Genomic DNA, 15244 nt, shown 5'->3' with positions numbered 1-15244 from the left:
ATGAGCGACAGGTGCACTAACAATTCATAGCATCAGTAACTCGACAGCACAACCTAGAACAGTTTTTCTCAGCGTTTGCAGTATCTGCACAAAAGAGACGGGCAGCTGCTCGAACACCTCTTTTGGAGAAAACGAATCGGTTACCTAACGTAACCTCGGTTCTCTCTAGATGAGGGAACGAGTATTGCGTAAGCTAGCTTACGCTACGGGAAAGATTCATCTTTGCTGAGAAGTTGAAGCCAAAAAATTATTCCATAATTTTGTAATCATTGTCAACGCAGTCTCTTCTGAGGCAGACCATGAGCGGGCTAGCTAGCGGCTCATTGGTTCGCTCAGAGAGAATGCACGAACCTATGGGAGAGCGGCGCTGAGTCCGCGGCCAATGAGCGGACGGCGCTCGCTTACTGCGTCACAGCCCGCCAAAAGGGGCGTGGCTACAGTGTATAAAGGTCGCTCTCCCAGCTCGTTCGTTGATTCTGAAGCATGAAGCGAAACGCTAGTGGCGCAAGCACGGCCGGGAACGCAATACTCGTTCCCTCATCTAGAGAGAACCGAGGTTACGTTAGGTAACCGATTCGTTCTCTTACGAGAGGTTCTCTCGTATTGCGTAAGCTAGCTTACGCTACGGGAACACCTGGTCAACGCCGTGCGCGCTAAGTAACCACTAAGCATCCCAGGGGAACACCGGGGGAATCTATAAGTGGATGAAGATAATACGGCGGCCAGCATAGCGGTCGTTACTATCTAGTGCAAAACGCCCAAGGCGGCCGGCGAAGGCGGGCCGTGATGTGTAGGCTAATGCATAAGCACATAGGGGAACACAAGGGGTGAGCCGGTTGTGATGGAACTCCCGATAGTGCGGCTTCTATAGGAGGGCTGTGAGTACTAGACCGCCAGAATTTTAGCCTGTAAGGCTGGAACTTCCAAGTTGTAAAATCTGACAAAGGTGGAGGGGGAGGCCCATCCCGCAGCCACACAAATGTCGTGGATGGAAATCCCGCAGGACCATGCCCACGATGAGGCCATGCCTCTGGTGGAATGAGCCCTGATGCCCAGAGGGCAAGGCAGGTCTTTAGCGGCATAAGCAGAGGCAATAGCGTCTACTATCCACCTGGATAGGGTCTGTTTCGAGGCGGCTAGTCCCTTGGTGCGGCCACCGAACGACACAAACAGCTGCTCCGAGCGTCTGAACGCGGCAACGCGTGTAGTGTACACTCTGATAGCCCGAACCGGGCAGAGGCGGTCAGCGTCACGTTCGCTATCGGATGCAGGCAGCGCCGATAGAGAGATCACTTGCGCCCTGAAAGGGGTACCAATCGCTTTTGGAACATAACCGTGTCTAGGCTTTAGAATGACTATGGAGTCACTCGGTCCAAACTCTAGGCACGCGGCGCTCGAAGACAGCGCGTGAATGTCCCCCACACGTTTTACTGAGGCGAGAGCCGTCAGAAGAACGGTTTTTAACGAGAGGTATTTTAGCTCCACGGACTCAAGTGGTTCAAACGGTGGGGCTTTCAGAGCTTCTAGAACTATAGAAAGATCCCAGACCGGCACCGTAGGGGGGCGAGGGGGGTTCATCCTTCTGGCTCCCCTGAGGAAGCGGATGATTAGCTCGTCTTTGCCCAGAGACTGGGCGCGCCGGGGTTCAGCGAACGCCGCGACGGCTGCCACGTAAACCTTAAGAGTGGATGGGGACCTGCCCTTATCCAGCATCTCCTGAAGGAACACTAGCAAAGACGAAACCTCGCACGTCCGTGGGTCCGAATTCTTGTCGGTGCACCATTTGGAGAACACAGACCATTTTGCAGCATAGAGCTTTCTGGTAGAATCCGCTCTGGCGTGTTTGATCGTGTTCAAAACCCCTTCTGGTAATTCGACGCGTAGTCGTTGGTCACCCATGCATGAAGCGCCCAGCGCTGTGGATGGGGATGCCAGATCGAGCCGCGGGCTTGAGTGAGGAGATCTGCTCTGATTGGAATGGGCCACGGGGCTGTCTGTGACAGCCGCGTTAGCTCCGGGAACCAATCTGATTCTCCCAGCGCGGGGCTATGAGGAGCACCGAGTGGCGTGAGTCCCTGATTCTCTGAATGACCTGCGGTAGCAGAGAAATCGGGGGAAAAGCATAGAGCGGGCGGCGGGGCCAATCCTGGGCTAGCGCGTCCTCGCTCTTTGAAAAGAATATTGGGCAGTGAGCGTTCTCTTCTGACGCGAAAGATCTATCTCCGCTCTGCCAAATAGGCGCCACAGTGTTTGGACTGTTTGAGTGTGCAGGGACCATTCTCCGGGGGAGACCAGGTTCCTGGACAGCCTGTCTGGACCGTCGTACAGATGGCCCGGCACGTGCGTCGCTCTGAGCGATAGCAGGTGACTCTGGGACCACAATAGGATGCGGCGTGTCAGATGAAGAGATTCTTGGATCTGACGCCGCCCTGACGGTTGATGTATGATACCACGGCCATATAGTCGGAGCGAATCAGGACGTGGTGACCGTTTATGCGCGGGAGGAAGCATAGCAGCGCGTTCTCGACCGCGATCATTTCCAGACAGTTTATGTGTAAGGAACTCTCGTGGCTCGACCACTGGCCGGCGGCCGGTGAGCCCTCGCAAACCGCTCCCCAACCCGAGTTGGATGCGTCTGTCGAGATAACTTTCCGGCGAGAGAAGGTTCCCATGGTAACGCCCCTCTGAAAACACTCGCTTACTGCCCATGGCTGCAGTGCAGTGATACATGTCTGAGTAATCCTGATCATCTGGCGGCCCGTCGTCCACTCGTGGTGGGATACGCGGCTCTTTAACCAGAGTTGAAGGGGGCGCATGTGCAGAAGACCCAGCTGCAGCACAGCGGAGGCTGAAGCCCTATGACCCAGCATCCTCTGAAGCGATTTCAGGGATGTATGGGTACCCATCTGAAACGAGGCGGCCAGTCGCTGAACACGGCGCGCGCGCTGTGTGGATAAGCGAGCCGTCATCGTGATAGCGTTCAAATCTATTCCAAGGAACGAAATAGTTTGACTGGGCTGGGAGCTCTTTGTCCAGTAGACAGAGAGTCCCAGCGCTTCCAGATGGTAGAGGAGAACTGTGCAGTGCGACAGCAGCTCCGTCTGGGAATCTGCTAGAATCAGCCATTCGTCCAGATAATTCAGTATGCGCAGCCCCTGACTTAGCAGGGGGCGAGCACTGTATCCATGCACTTCGTGAACGTACGGGGTGCTAAGGATAGGCCGAACGGGAGAACGGCATACTGATAAACTTGGCCCTCGAAGGCGAAACGTAGGAATGGCCTGTGATGAGGGCTTATCTGGATCTGAAAATATGCGTCTTTCAGGTCTAGAGAGATGAACCAGTCCCCCTGGCGGACGTGCGCGAGGAGTTTCCTGACTGTGAGCATTTTGAACGGTCTCTAATGAGCGCTTTGTTCAAAGCCCTGAGATCTAAGATCGGCCTGAGGCCGCCGTCTTTCTAGGGAACCAGAAAATAACGGCCGTAAAAACCCCGACTCGGTCATAGATGGTGGGACTCTCTCTATAGCGCCCTTCTGCAGTAGCTTGGCTATTTCTAAGCGAAGCGTGTTCATAGCGGGCAGCTGACAGTGGATTCGAGCCGCACGCGCGAGCGTGGCGGGCGGCGACGAAACTGTAATCGATAACCATTCTATATTATGCTAAAAACCCACGGGGAGATGCCGGGGATGGCTTCCCACGCTTCGTAAGCGGTTGAATGGATATTTCGCCCTGATTGCTGCACATCGCGGGCTAGACACTGTGTGTGGGCACGCTTATAATGTGGGTGGCAACGGGACTTACACTCAGAGAGGAGTTTTATGGGCCGTGTGACAGAGCGGGCAGAGGGGGGACACGCGCACGGGCTCGTGGGCGTGCTTATGTTCTCTGCTACTGGAGCGGAAGTGCTCGCTCCGTGAGAATGGGCTCTGTGAGACCCTGGGCATAAGGTGCTTGTGTGTGTACGTGAGCACAGGCTTGTGGGCACATTTATTACACTTGAGGCTTTTATGCTCTTTTTGTGAACTCTCTGGGTAACCGTGAAAACGGCATTTAGACGCTCGCAAGCGGGCAGGGAAACCGGCTTGTTTGTGGCGGTAAACACTACTGCAGTCAGCGGTGAAACGGGGACTAACAGTGGGCGAAGCTTTTACGGCGATCCGGCCGCAGCGGGAGAAAACCGTCCTTTTCTCAGCTGTGCTAGGCAGACTTCAGTTGATCGGGCCTCAGCGCGATCTTGGGTCGAGGCCCCCTGGAGGAGGCTGTCTGCGGCGGCTGTCTGAGTGAGAGCGAGGGCGGCCGCCCTGTCTACGCTGGGGCTGCTGAGCTTGCTGAGGCAGGCGCTGCTGAGCTTGCTGAGGCGGGCGCTGTTGTGGGGTTCTGGCAGGAGGCTCGTGAGAGCGGCCTGTCGAAGAACTAGAGCGGCGGGGCAAGAACAGATTCATGGCCTGAGTCGCTTTCTGTACCTCGGAGAAGCGGTCAACGATGCCCGTGACGGCAGATCCGAAGAGCCCGGTAGGAGATATAGGCGCGTTGAGGAACAGGGCGCGTTCTGAATCTCCCATATCGGTGAGCGTGAGCCACAAGTGTCTCTCAGTGACAACGAGGGCGGCCATGCATTTTCCCAAGGCTTGTGCGGCGGCTTTAGTGGCGCGAAGGGAAAGATCCGTCGCGCTTCTCAGATCCGAAAGGATGGGCGGGTTCCTACCGCTGTTCGCCATCTCGCACGAGATGTCGCTCTGGAGCGCCTGGATGGAATGCAGCGCTGAGGCGGCCTGTTCGGCGGCGTCAAAGGCGCGGGCAGCATGGCAGTATAACTCATCTCGGCGGCTCCGTCCACTGAGCGAAGCGGACCCCTCGGAGCGGATAAGAGCCGAAAGAGGGGCATTCCAGGATTTAGTGAGCTCGAAGTGAAGCTCAGGCAGGAATGGTGCAGCCCGGCTGCAGGCGGGGGCCGGGCGCCGGTTCGGTGGTTGCTCTGGGGGAGGAGACCACTCGAGACCCAGGCGGTAGATGGCCTGCGAAAGGAGGCGCGAAAGTCCCTCCTCGATGCCGGCGCGGGTCCCCGCAGACTCTCTCGTCGATGAGCCGATCGACGACCAATCCTCGCTGTCAGAAGGGTGCAGCGAACAAGAGTCCTTCTCATCCGCGGTGTCGTCGGAGGCGACAGAGCGGCCATACGGCGGCAACTGTAAGTCCGGCAGGGGCGGAGAGGGAGAGCGGTCGGTGGGCGGCGGCGGCGGCCCACATGGATCCGCAGGGGGCTCCGGCGGCCTCTGGGAGCGGCGTTTTTTCTTCCGCGGCGAAGTGAGAGGCGGCGCGGGAGCGGTTCTGACTGCCTGTAGTCGAGCCCGCAGGGAAGACGGAGGCAGGTCCTCGCAGTGGTCGCATCCTCCGTTGGCGAGGGCGAGCTCTGCGTGTTCCACTCCGAAACAGAGAACGCAGAAGCGGTCTCCTTCCTCGAGTGAAGAGCGGCATGAGCCGCAGGAAATACGAGGCATCTTGAAAAAGACGCTCGGCTCTTTTAGGAATATGGAATAGTAAAAAGGATACGCGTCGGATGGCGCTAGCTTGCTGGGCGGCTGAAGGTGGCAGACGGCCGGCTTCCTCAGACTCCGGAGCTCGCTAGACGGTGCCTTCTCAACGACGGCGGCTTCTTCCCAGGACAGCGGATGCGTGTAGCTCGCTGAAATGAACAGAATCAACGAACGAGCTGGGAGAGCGACCTTTATACACTGTAGCCACGCCCCTTTTGGCGGGCTGTGACGCAGTAAGCGAGCGCCGTCCGCTCATTGGCCGCGGACTCAGCGCCGCTCTCCCATAGGTTCGTGCATTCTCTCTGAGCGAACCAATGAGCCGCTAGCTAGCCCGCTCATGGTCTGCCTCAGAAGAGACTGCGTTGACAATGATTACAAAATTATGGAATAATTTTTTGGCTTCAACTTCTCAGCAAAGATGAATCTTTCCCGTAACATAAGCTAGCTTACGCAATACGAGAGAACCTCTCGTAAGAGAACTGATTTTATACTCGAAAAAATGTAAGTATCACTTCTTAAAAATTAGTATTACCTCAGAATGAATTGCGTTGTTAGCCCACCCCAAAACTTAAAGAAAATAACAATATTAAATACTGACCAATACTTAGTAATTATATAACTTTTATATAAAAATATAATTTAATAAAACAAACAAAATGTAATTTGTTTTGTCACATGACATAGTTATGCATGAATCCATTTATATTGCTAAATGCAAAGAAACATCTCAATTATCGGTCAATCGATGAATGAATGCATACATTTATTAAATAATTATATTTTATATACTGACAACAATAAGAAACATGAATGAGTAAAAGAACAAATAAAAGTAACCATCACAATAAACAAATGCATATACAGTACAAGTCAACAACACATGAAACAAAGCTTTATTCAAACTACAAGCATGTATTTACAGGCGCTGAACACCACATACTGCAAGTGCTTCACAATCTGAGGCAATAAGGGCAGATGGAGCGATAAAGGTTCTCGTAAGGGCAGGTGGAGAGATGGAGGGTCTCATCCATGGCACCACTTCCAGGATTCAGCTCTGGGCCCCTCATCCTCAGTGCTCACACCAGTCTGCAGACATTTCAGATCCTACAAAAATGCACAAACATTACACAAAAGCAGTCATTTTAATAGCACAATGTCATTTGATTTATGTATTAAAAATAACCTTACTTTATATTTGAGTAAAATTCCTAAAACCTTTTTTTCCCCAACAAATGCTGCCATCATCTTTCCTTGCAGGTCCTCCTCCACCACAAAAGATCTGCAGCAAATGCACAGAATTCAGGAATCGGAAAAGTGTAGTAATTTCTTCATTTGAAATTGCAATCATTCAAATAAACTACAACTCAAGATTTAATGTTGTTATCCATTTCTGTAGTATACTCACTCAAATCCTTTGATGACAGCATTCAGCATCATGAGCCTCTCTCCACTGGATAAACACACGCGTGTTCTTCTGTCTCTGTAACCTACAGACAAGTTTCACATTACGAGCTCAATCCTGCCTTTACATGCTGAGGTTGATGTGTTAACTCACTTTTAATCCAACTTAAATGTTCCTCAATATATCAACACCAATAAGGGACAAATTAAATATATATATATCATGTTTAGTTACTTTATAGATTTGTTTATTTGCCTTATTTATAGCACATTTGTCTAATGTAAACAGTGTTGACAACAGTGAATTATCCTACATAATAGCACAGCACACATAACCTTACACTCAGATGAATTTTTCATGTTGTGATGTGCTCATCTCCAATACATATACAATATTTGAGCCCGTTCTCATCCCAAAAAGCCATATAGGACGCTTTTGCAAAAGCGTAAATATCCAACGCACATGGCACCCTTTAACGTCAAATGAGACGCAGATATATTTGGGCAGAAGGCGCCCCCTAGTGGTCTAACCCTTACCCTACACCATACCTAAACTTAACCATAAGCGAAGCGTCTCATTAGACGTTAAAGGGTGCCATGTGCGTTGGATATTTACGCTTTTGCAAAAGCGTTGTATATGGCGCTTTGGGATGAGAATGCGTTGAATATTTTCCTTCCTGATGTAAAAGACAGGTGTAAAGGTGTATTGTAAAATAAATAAAGGTGTACTGTTATGTAAATCCACTTTAGAAATGTAACGTTACGTGTACTTACTGGAGCTCCCCTGTTAACTAGCCTAGCTGTACATAATAAAACATGTTTACAGCAAAATCACAACTATACTATACTGTCTAACTCACAATTTCAACAGTTAAAACATTTACCCTATAGTAATTTAACACATACGAGTTAAACACAAGGAACCGTGTTTACTCACATTTGAAAATCCCCGCGTCGCTGATCTCCGCAATGTCGATAATGACGTATCCTCTCGTGTGGCCTCCTGGGATAGATGAGTGCAATTGGACAAGCACTCAAATATCTGGGTGAAAGCAGGAGATCATCCGGGAACTTCTCGCCTACTCTTTCATGAATACTGATTTTCGAAAGTACTGCTTCTTTCACGTACTGTTTTCGCCTACTATATAGTAGTAAAGTGGGGATATTTGAGCGCACTATCGTCCAAATCTCGCGATAATTAGTACGTCAACCAAGTAATTCTTGCCTACTCTTTTATGAATACTGAGGATTTAAACGTACTTTTTTGCTCGCCTAGTCTTTTCCCCTAATATATAGTAGGGAAGTATGCGATTCCGAACGGAGCCACAAGGTGTGTTCGACATCGCCTGCGGCTGGATGCAACCGATCGTCGAGAACAGCCGCGTGCAGGCAGGGAGGAGCTGCAAACGGAGACGTGAAGTCAGACAATTTCTGGTTCCCGTAGTGACGGCTCACGTGGTGTTTGCATGCTTATACCACAGCTGAAGTGAAATAAATGCAACATTTGCCAAATAAACAGATATTTCAGACACATTTTCATTCAATACTTTACTGCTTCATACAGCATCTGTTTGAACTAGAATAAAGTTTAAAATAAGCCTATAATCAATGACGTGGAATCAACGTTTTTTAATCAGTTTTATTTTGATAAACATGATAAACGTGACACAATATAACATCGCGACTGCATGAAAAGACTGTTAACTGTTATAGAAAACTGATTTGTGAGCTTTAGTGGAAATAAATGTGCGAGAATAAACACGAAACGCACGTGATCGTTGTCATGCGGTGAATCCGGCGAATCGTGGAACAGCTGTGACATCATCAGAGCTCTTGCAGCCGCTCTTGAGAAGCTGCGCTGGCTGAGTCCTCCGGCTACTCTCGTATCGCTCTCGCGGTACTTTGATGGCATATGTCACAGTCACGTGGAGTCAGCGCTGCATCAAGTCGGACAAAATTTCTAACCGGCATGCACTGTTTCAAGTCGGCCAACGATCGGTCTGCGCAGAGCTGCATGAAGTCGAACAAGCCTACAGTTTTCACTCTCAGCATGTGATTGGCTGATCGCTAGTGATGTCACATATAAACTCAGGATCAAAGCCGAGTTGACAGAGTTGATGATCAGCATCATGGTTCCAAAAAAACTTGTTGGATTGGTTTGGTTTTGTCAACTCTAAACTAATCCTGTAACCCCGAGCAGTGTTGGGGAAGCTACTCTGAAACTGTAGTTTGACAAGCTACAAGCTACTCGTAAGTTAAAGTAGTTAAACTACAGTCAAGCTACCCTTTTGGAAAAGTAGTTAGCTACTACACTACAAGTTACTATCAAAAAGTAGCTAACTACATTGAAACTACTTTCGCTTTTTTGAACAATAACTGAATAAGTGTCTGAGGACAGAAGGGGACAACAATACTTTTTGAAATCATAATTTTATTGCATTGTTTTAAACACTAAATTTTTTACTTAAAACATGTAAAACATTTAGTGTTTAAAACAATGCAATAAAATTATGATTTCAAAAAGTATTGTTTTATTACACACAACACACAAATATCTCAGAATGTTTGTCAAAAGTGCAAAATTGTAACAAATAGGCTACAACATTGCAAGAAAAAAATATACATCCAACGTAAATTGCATGTAGAACATTTTCTCAAAAATACTGATTGAACTTGGACAAATAAGGCCATGGGTAATTAACGTTAGTTGTTTCTCCATCCTCCAAATCTGCTGTCACGTCTTGCTCCATTATCATGTGTGTGTCAACACACTTCTGTACGTCAGTGAACCGTTAGCCGCAGATGCGTAATTAAACAACAGGTGGCGGTGATGGCAAAAAAATGAGTTTGTAATCTAACAAGAAGAAGAATATCCTAGCATCGCGCTGATTCGCGCAGGCTCGACAAACACAATGTAGCTTTTGCTCGAGCTACACCGCTACTTGCTGCAAAAAGTAGTTAGCTACTGGAAAAGCTACACTGTTTAAAAAGTAACTGAGCTACTGCCAAGCTACTCAAAAATGTAGTTAAGTTAGTAGCTTCGCTACTTGTAGTTAACTACTCCCCAACACTGACCCCGAGTTTGTTCAACTATCATAGTACAGGCACCAAACATTCTCAACAGAGCAATTTTAAGTGGGGAAGACTACATTTGTTAAAGGGGAAATGAAGCAGTGAATCAAGTTTACATGATTTACAAGATGGATTTCCAATATAATCAACAATTATATAGGAAACATTACAAATGTAAACATTTAGAAGAAAAAAAGAAAAAAACTTTGTATCTTTCGCCGCCAGGGCGCCGCCATTGTGCAGGTGACGTCACGGGGTTGGTTGGCTCAAGTTTAACAGGCTCTGGGCATTGAAAATCACGACATCAAACTGTGTTTATACCAGTGTTTTGACCGCGAACGACTAATGTTAGGTACAGATATTAGACAAAAAGACGACGTCTCATGTTATATGTTGACAAACTGCACATAGAAACATTGTTCGCGATGTCTGCCGTCAGATATTCCCGTCTCGTCAACACCATGTAATTTACGTTGCTGTGTAGAACAGTCAGTGGTGGTTTGGGGCGGAGAGCGGGTTTGCAACGCTAACTTACCAGGTGTCAGTGTGGCTGTTGTCCTGCGATGCCCTCCGTGTCAAAGTCCATCTGCTGTCAAGAGGTTGATCTTGAGCATGTGTTGCGTGGTCAATTCTGCATCACCGGCGCGCACATTTACCATGCTGTGCCGGGAGTTAGACGTGTAGAAGCGGCGATGCTTTCCCTGAAGGATGTCAGAGCGGAGACACTTTTTCCTAGTATATGTAGGCTGTAGCTAACGTTACTAGCACTACCAGTGCGAAAATATGTACGTTTCATTTCCCCTTTAACAAATACGTGCTAACTTACATGTTATTGACGAGACGGGAATATCTGACGGCAGACATTGCGAACAATGTTTCTATGTGCAGTTTGTCAACATATAACATGAGACGTCATCTTTTTGTCTAATATCTGTACCTAACATTAGTCGTTCACGGTCAAAACACTGGTGTAAACACAGTTTGATGTCACGATTTTCAATGCCCAGAGCCTGTTAAACTTGAGCCAACCAACCCCGTGACGTCAACTGCACAATGGCGCCCTGGCGGCGAAAGATACAAAGTTTTTTCTTTTTTCTTCTAAATGTTTACATTTGTAATGTTCCTTATATAATTGTTGATATTGAAAATCCATCTTGTAAATCATGTAAACTTGATTCACTGCTTCATTTCCCCTTTAAATGCTGGTTTACATAATTGGTGCACAGTGATGCATATGTTGATCCAAAATGAGAGGGTGCCTGCTGTCACCCACAGTTACGAGTCATCCAAAAATATTTTTGATGATATTCGGGTCGCGGTCTGTCGGGTCGTTTGAAAAAAAGATGCCAATTAAACCTTTGTATTTATATAGTACTACACACAATTTTCTATGAAATATACATATGGCTGAACTGGCACGAAGATGACAAGCTCAGTTTAAACCGTTCTCGGTTCTGTACTGGTTATCAGAGAACCTCTGTACCTGTACGTTCAGTAGTACGCGGATGCGCAGTATCAGCTGCTCGTGCTCATCACTTCTCTCAGCAGTGGCACCAACATGTCTCAGTTTAGTGAACGGTTGGACTTACTTGCCTGTCAGGCATGTCTGAAAGGGTAACACAGTCTCATCCCAAAAAGTCATATAACTGACGTCTTGGGACGTCTTTTGACAATACGTCAAAATCCGCCTTTTTAGGGTCCCCTTAAACGTCGGTAGATGGCGATCCCGGGCCATCATACAACTGACGCTTTACCTTTAACGTCAGTTAGGTGACGGGTTAGGTTTAGGTCTGGGGTAGAGTTAGGATCCCACAACCTCATCTACAGACGTTTAAGGGGGCCCTAAAAAGGCGAATAAAGACGTCCCAAAACGTCCGTTATATGACGTACCGGGTTGGAAAGGGAGTAACTTTAATAACTTGCAGAATCAGATCAGTAATGACTCAAGACAAACAGTTTTAAACAAATCAGTTCGATTTAGTGTACCGGTTCACTAAAAAGAACCAGTTCAAAAGAAAGATTTGTTCACGAACCAGCCATATCTATGATCACTACAGTCTGTAGAGAGATGGAGGCAGCAAGAGAAAAGGTGAAGACTGGGGAGTGGAAGCTCCGCAAATAGGAAGAGTAAAAGTGTGGGAGACATTTGCCGAAATAATGAAAGATGACAAGTGCTGGCTTTGTTATGTGTACATTCATGTCACTACATAAGAGTGCAGGTACAAGAGCAGTTAGAAGCATAAAGAAGCCAACTCTATCCTCTAGAAAGACACAAGACATGCCACAGTGTTCATTCCTGGTCTTTATTAGAAGTTTGCAATTGAGGTTCAGTGACGACAATGGGGCCAACTGTTGCTTTCCCTTCTGAAACAAGGCCTTAGAGAGAAAAAAAAATTACAAGGCATTCATGTTTGCTCTCTTTACAGATCCAAGTAGAAAACTTTACCTGAATCAGGTAGTGCTCGCCCTTTCCTGCTGAAGCCACATGTGGAGTCACAGCACGTGCACATCTGGTCATTGTCATCTGCAGAAAGCCATCTATATATATATATATATATAAAAAAAAAAGACAAAGAAACAGTTACCCATTCTGATCACAGCTTATCCGGTCAGGATTTATTCTTTTAGGACATACCCATTGGCAAAGGAGCAAGCCTTGTTCTCTGCACTTATAGGGGTTGAAGCCATAACTGCCCTCAAAGAACATGTGACGTATACCTACAAAAAGATTTTAGACTTGTATATACTGGACGGACATTCCATCTCTTGCAGAATGACAGCACCATTACATACCAAACCACTATTCGCTTGCTGGAATCTGAAAGACTCCAAGCGAAAGTGTAGTTTGTCATTCTGAACTCGGTGCATAAAACCAGAAGTAGATCCTGTAAGCTTTGCATCAACCAGGCACCTGAAGCAAAAGAAAACACTTAGGCTCTGGTCACATTTGAGAATTCAAGCCAATCTTTACCTACCCATGGTTCTCAATAAAGGAATAACTTGGAGAAGCATTCACATCAGGGACTGCGGTAGCAACACAACCATCTACAAAGAGTCGCAGAGGAACGTGGTTGAACTGCTTCACAGAAGCTTCAAAATTCAGAAATTGTCCCAAGAAGAACTGATTGGACGGCCTCTCAAACATCCAATCATCTGAAAGGGTCATAGAAATTGAATAAAAATCAGTGTCATTTAAGAGTCAATTTTAGAAAGGGTGTATAAAACTTACCAGTCATGAGCTTTAAGGAAAACACCAGAACTTCCTCTGCAACCTTTGTAGCAGCAAAAGGAACCCAATTGGGCATCAGAACATTACTGCTAACATTGTGCAGCCTAAACAGGGCAATAAAACATGGTTCATTAAGTCAAATTGAAACTGCTTAATTTATTTAAGACAAAAAAACACCTTTATTACCTTGAATAGTGGCACTCAATACCAACAGCCGCTGCATCAGTTCTTACAATGGGAGTTCCTACTAAAGCCTCAGGTGTGTAGAAGAGGGTGAATTTATACACCAGCTCATCATCAGTCATCTGAAAACAAATCAAGAATCAGTCTATGTAGTAACCCAGCTTTTTCCCTTGATTATTAAAGTTAACAAGACTCACAAGCAGCCACTCACCGTCAAAGAGCTGCCACATGCCTGGAGCTCATACTGAAAGATAAGGACTTGAGTTGTTGGATCCTCCCCTACAGCTGCACAACCTCCCAAAGTAAGGAATGAAGGATTCACCAGCTGACCAGTACCGAAGAAGTCCTTCTTAACTTCCACATGCACAAAGCTCTCCCCACATTGTGCTGCAATACTCTCAGCGGCTACGGGTACACGCAGCTCAAAAGGCACATCTGGTTGTTGGGGTTCTTCAGGCACTACAGGAAAACGCCAGGTCAAAGGTACCAAAGGAGCCTCCATTAGCTGTTTAGACTGACTACTTCCAGGATCTTGAAGCTTCCATTGATTTGCCCCACCAGGGTTTGTGTCAGGTCTCAGAGAAGTTGATAGCTGTGACTCTTGGAGAGCTTGCTGAGAAGCTAAAACTGGTGACTGTTGTTGTAGAAATCTTAATGGATCCTGCCCTTGTTGGAATCCTGACCACTGTGCCAAAGACGAGCCAACTGCAACAAGCAGCACCAATCCAACACTCACAAATTCCATTATCATTAAACCCAGAGAACCAGAGGATGTTTGTTGTGCTCCTGCTGGGGCTTTTTCTAGTGCAGGAAATTGCAGTGGCTCCGCCCCCTTTTGACAAGCTTAATGATTTTCCAGACTTGTTGCATTACTTTTCCTGACACAAAGGAGATGTCTATGAAATTCAACAAGGCTGTAGTCAGTTTTATTTGCAGACTTTTTTCTTACAGTGAGTTATTTCTATTTTTATTTAATACCTGTTACAGACTGTGCAATTTTGGCAACCCTATATAAGATTTTTTACAAATTGCAATGTATGACATACAGTCAAAACGAAAATTACATATGTATATATATATATATATATATATATATATATATATATATATATATATATATATATGTATATATATATATATATATATATATATACATATATTATACCCAAAAATTCTTCATACAATGGACTACCAGTAATATTTTACATAAACATTTGGGACTAAATATTTTTTAGACACTTTGACTTGACCATGTTTTGCTTAAGTGTTTTTTTCTTTAATTGCTGATGTGACCTTTTTACAAAATTGGCTGAACAAAATTAAACATTGCTTGATAATTGGTTGATCTAAATTGGAATTATCTAATTGTGTACTTAAATTTATCAGCTATTCAACTTAATTAATTTGTGAGACAGTCCAACAGTATTATGGCCAATCAGTGAAATATCAACTGATTTGATAACTCTGACTAAGTTCTTGTCATATTTTATTACCATTTTCTAAACTATAATAAATAAACTGTGATAATGTCTTTGAATACATTTTGGTTTGACTGTGAATGTATATATGTATACATATGTATGTATATACATATACATATTCACACACACACTCTCCAACATTGTTTATTTCTCATCACATACTAAAGCCTCTCAATGATAATCCACTGCCGTATGAGCTCCTGTGCTGTTGTGTTCTTACAGACTCTGCCAACTGCCAAACAAAAAACACTCTTACAACCTCTACACTTGAAACAGCTTGAAAACCCTCCACAGCTCGCTATTAAAGGTCCCTGAGTTGCTGCCTTTAATATCCCATCACTG

The 15244-nt window shown here is 46.1% G+C and overlaps 2 protein-coding genes across 2 annotated transcripts in view; both read right to left on the bottom strand.

The window, feature by feature from the left end:
* The window catches only part of LOC148976494 (uncharacterized), a 279697-nt gene extending 277490 nt beyond the window's left edge, over nt 1–2207 (bottom strand). The window contains exon 1 of the mRNA XM_089118449.1: nt 134–2207. Coding sequence (XP_088974575.1) covers nt 886–1899 — 1014 coding nt within the window. The 5' untranslated portion in view covers nt 1900–2207 and the 3' untranslated portion in view covers nt 134–885. The remainder of the gene's footprint in view (nt 1–133) is intronic.
* Nucleotides 2208–12298: 10091 nt separating this feature from the next.
* LOC120481383 (zona pellucida sperm-binding protein 3-like) lies at nt 12299–14206 on the bottom strand. Its single transcript, XM_039675029.2, has 8 exons — nt 13633–14206; nt 13425–13543; nt 13239–13342; nt 12985–13162; nt 12803–12920; nt 12645–12727; nt 12456–12547; nt 12299–12385 (listed from the first exon to the last, which is right to left on the bottom strand). Exons 1-8 carry the CDS (start codon nt 14170–14172, stop codon nt 12300–12302), a joined length of 1320 nt encoding a protein of 439 aa, XP_039530963.1. The 5' UTR covers nt 14173–14206; the 3' UTR covers nt 12299.
* Between the last annotated feature and the right edge of the window lie 1038 nt (nt 14207–15244).

This window comes from Pimephales promelas, chromosome 13 (assembly GCF_988280905.1).
Source record: "Pimephales promelas chromosome 13, fPimPro1.hap1.1, whole genome shotgun sequence".
In the NCBI taxonomy this organism is placed as follows: domain Eukaryota; kingdom Metazoa; phylum Chordata; class Actinopteri; order Cypriniformes; family Leuciscidae; genus Pimephales; species Pimephales promelas.
Note: the sequence above shows the minus strand (reverse complement) of the source record. Positions and strands in the feature narration are given on the sequence as shown.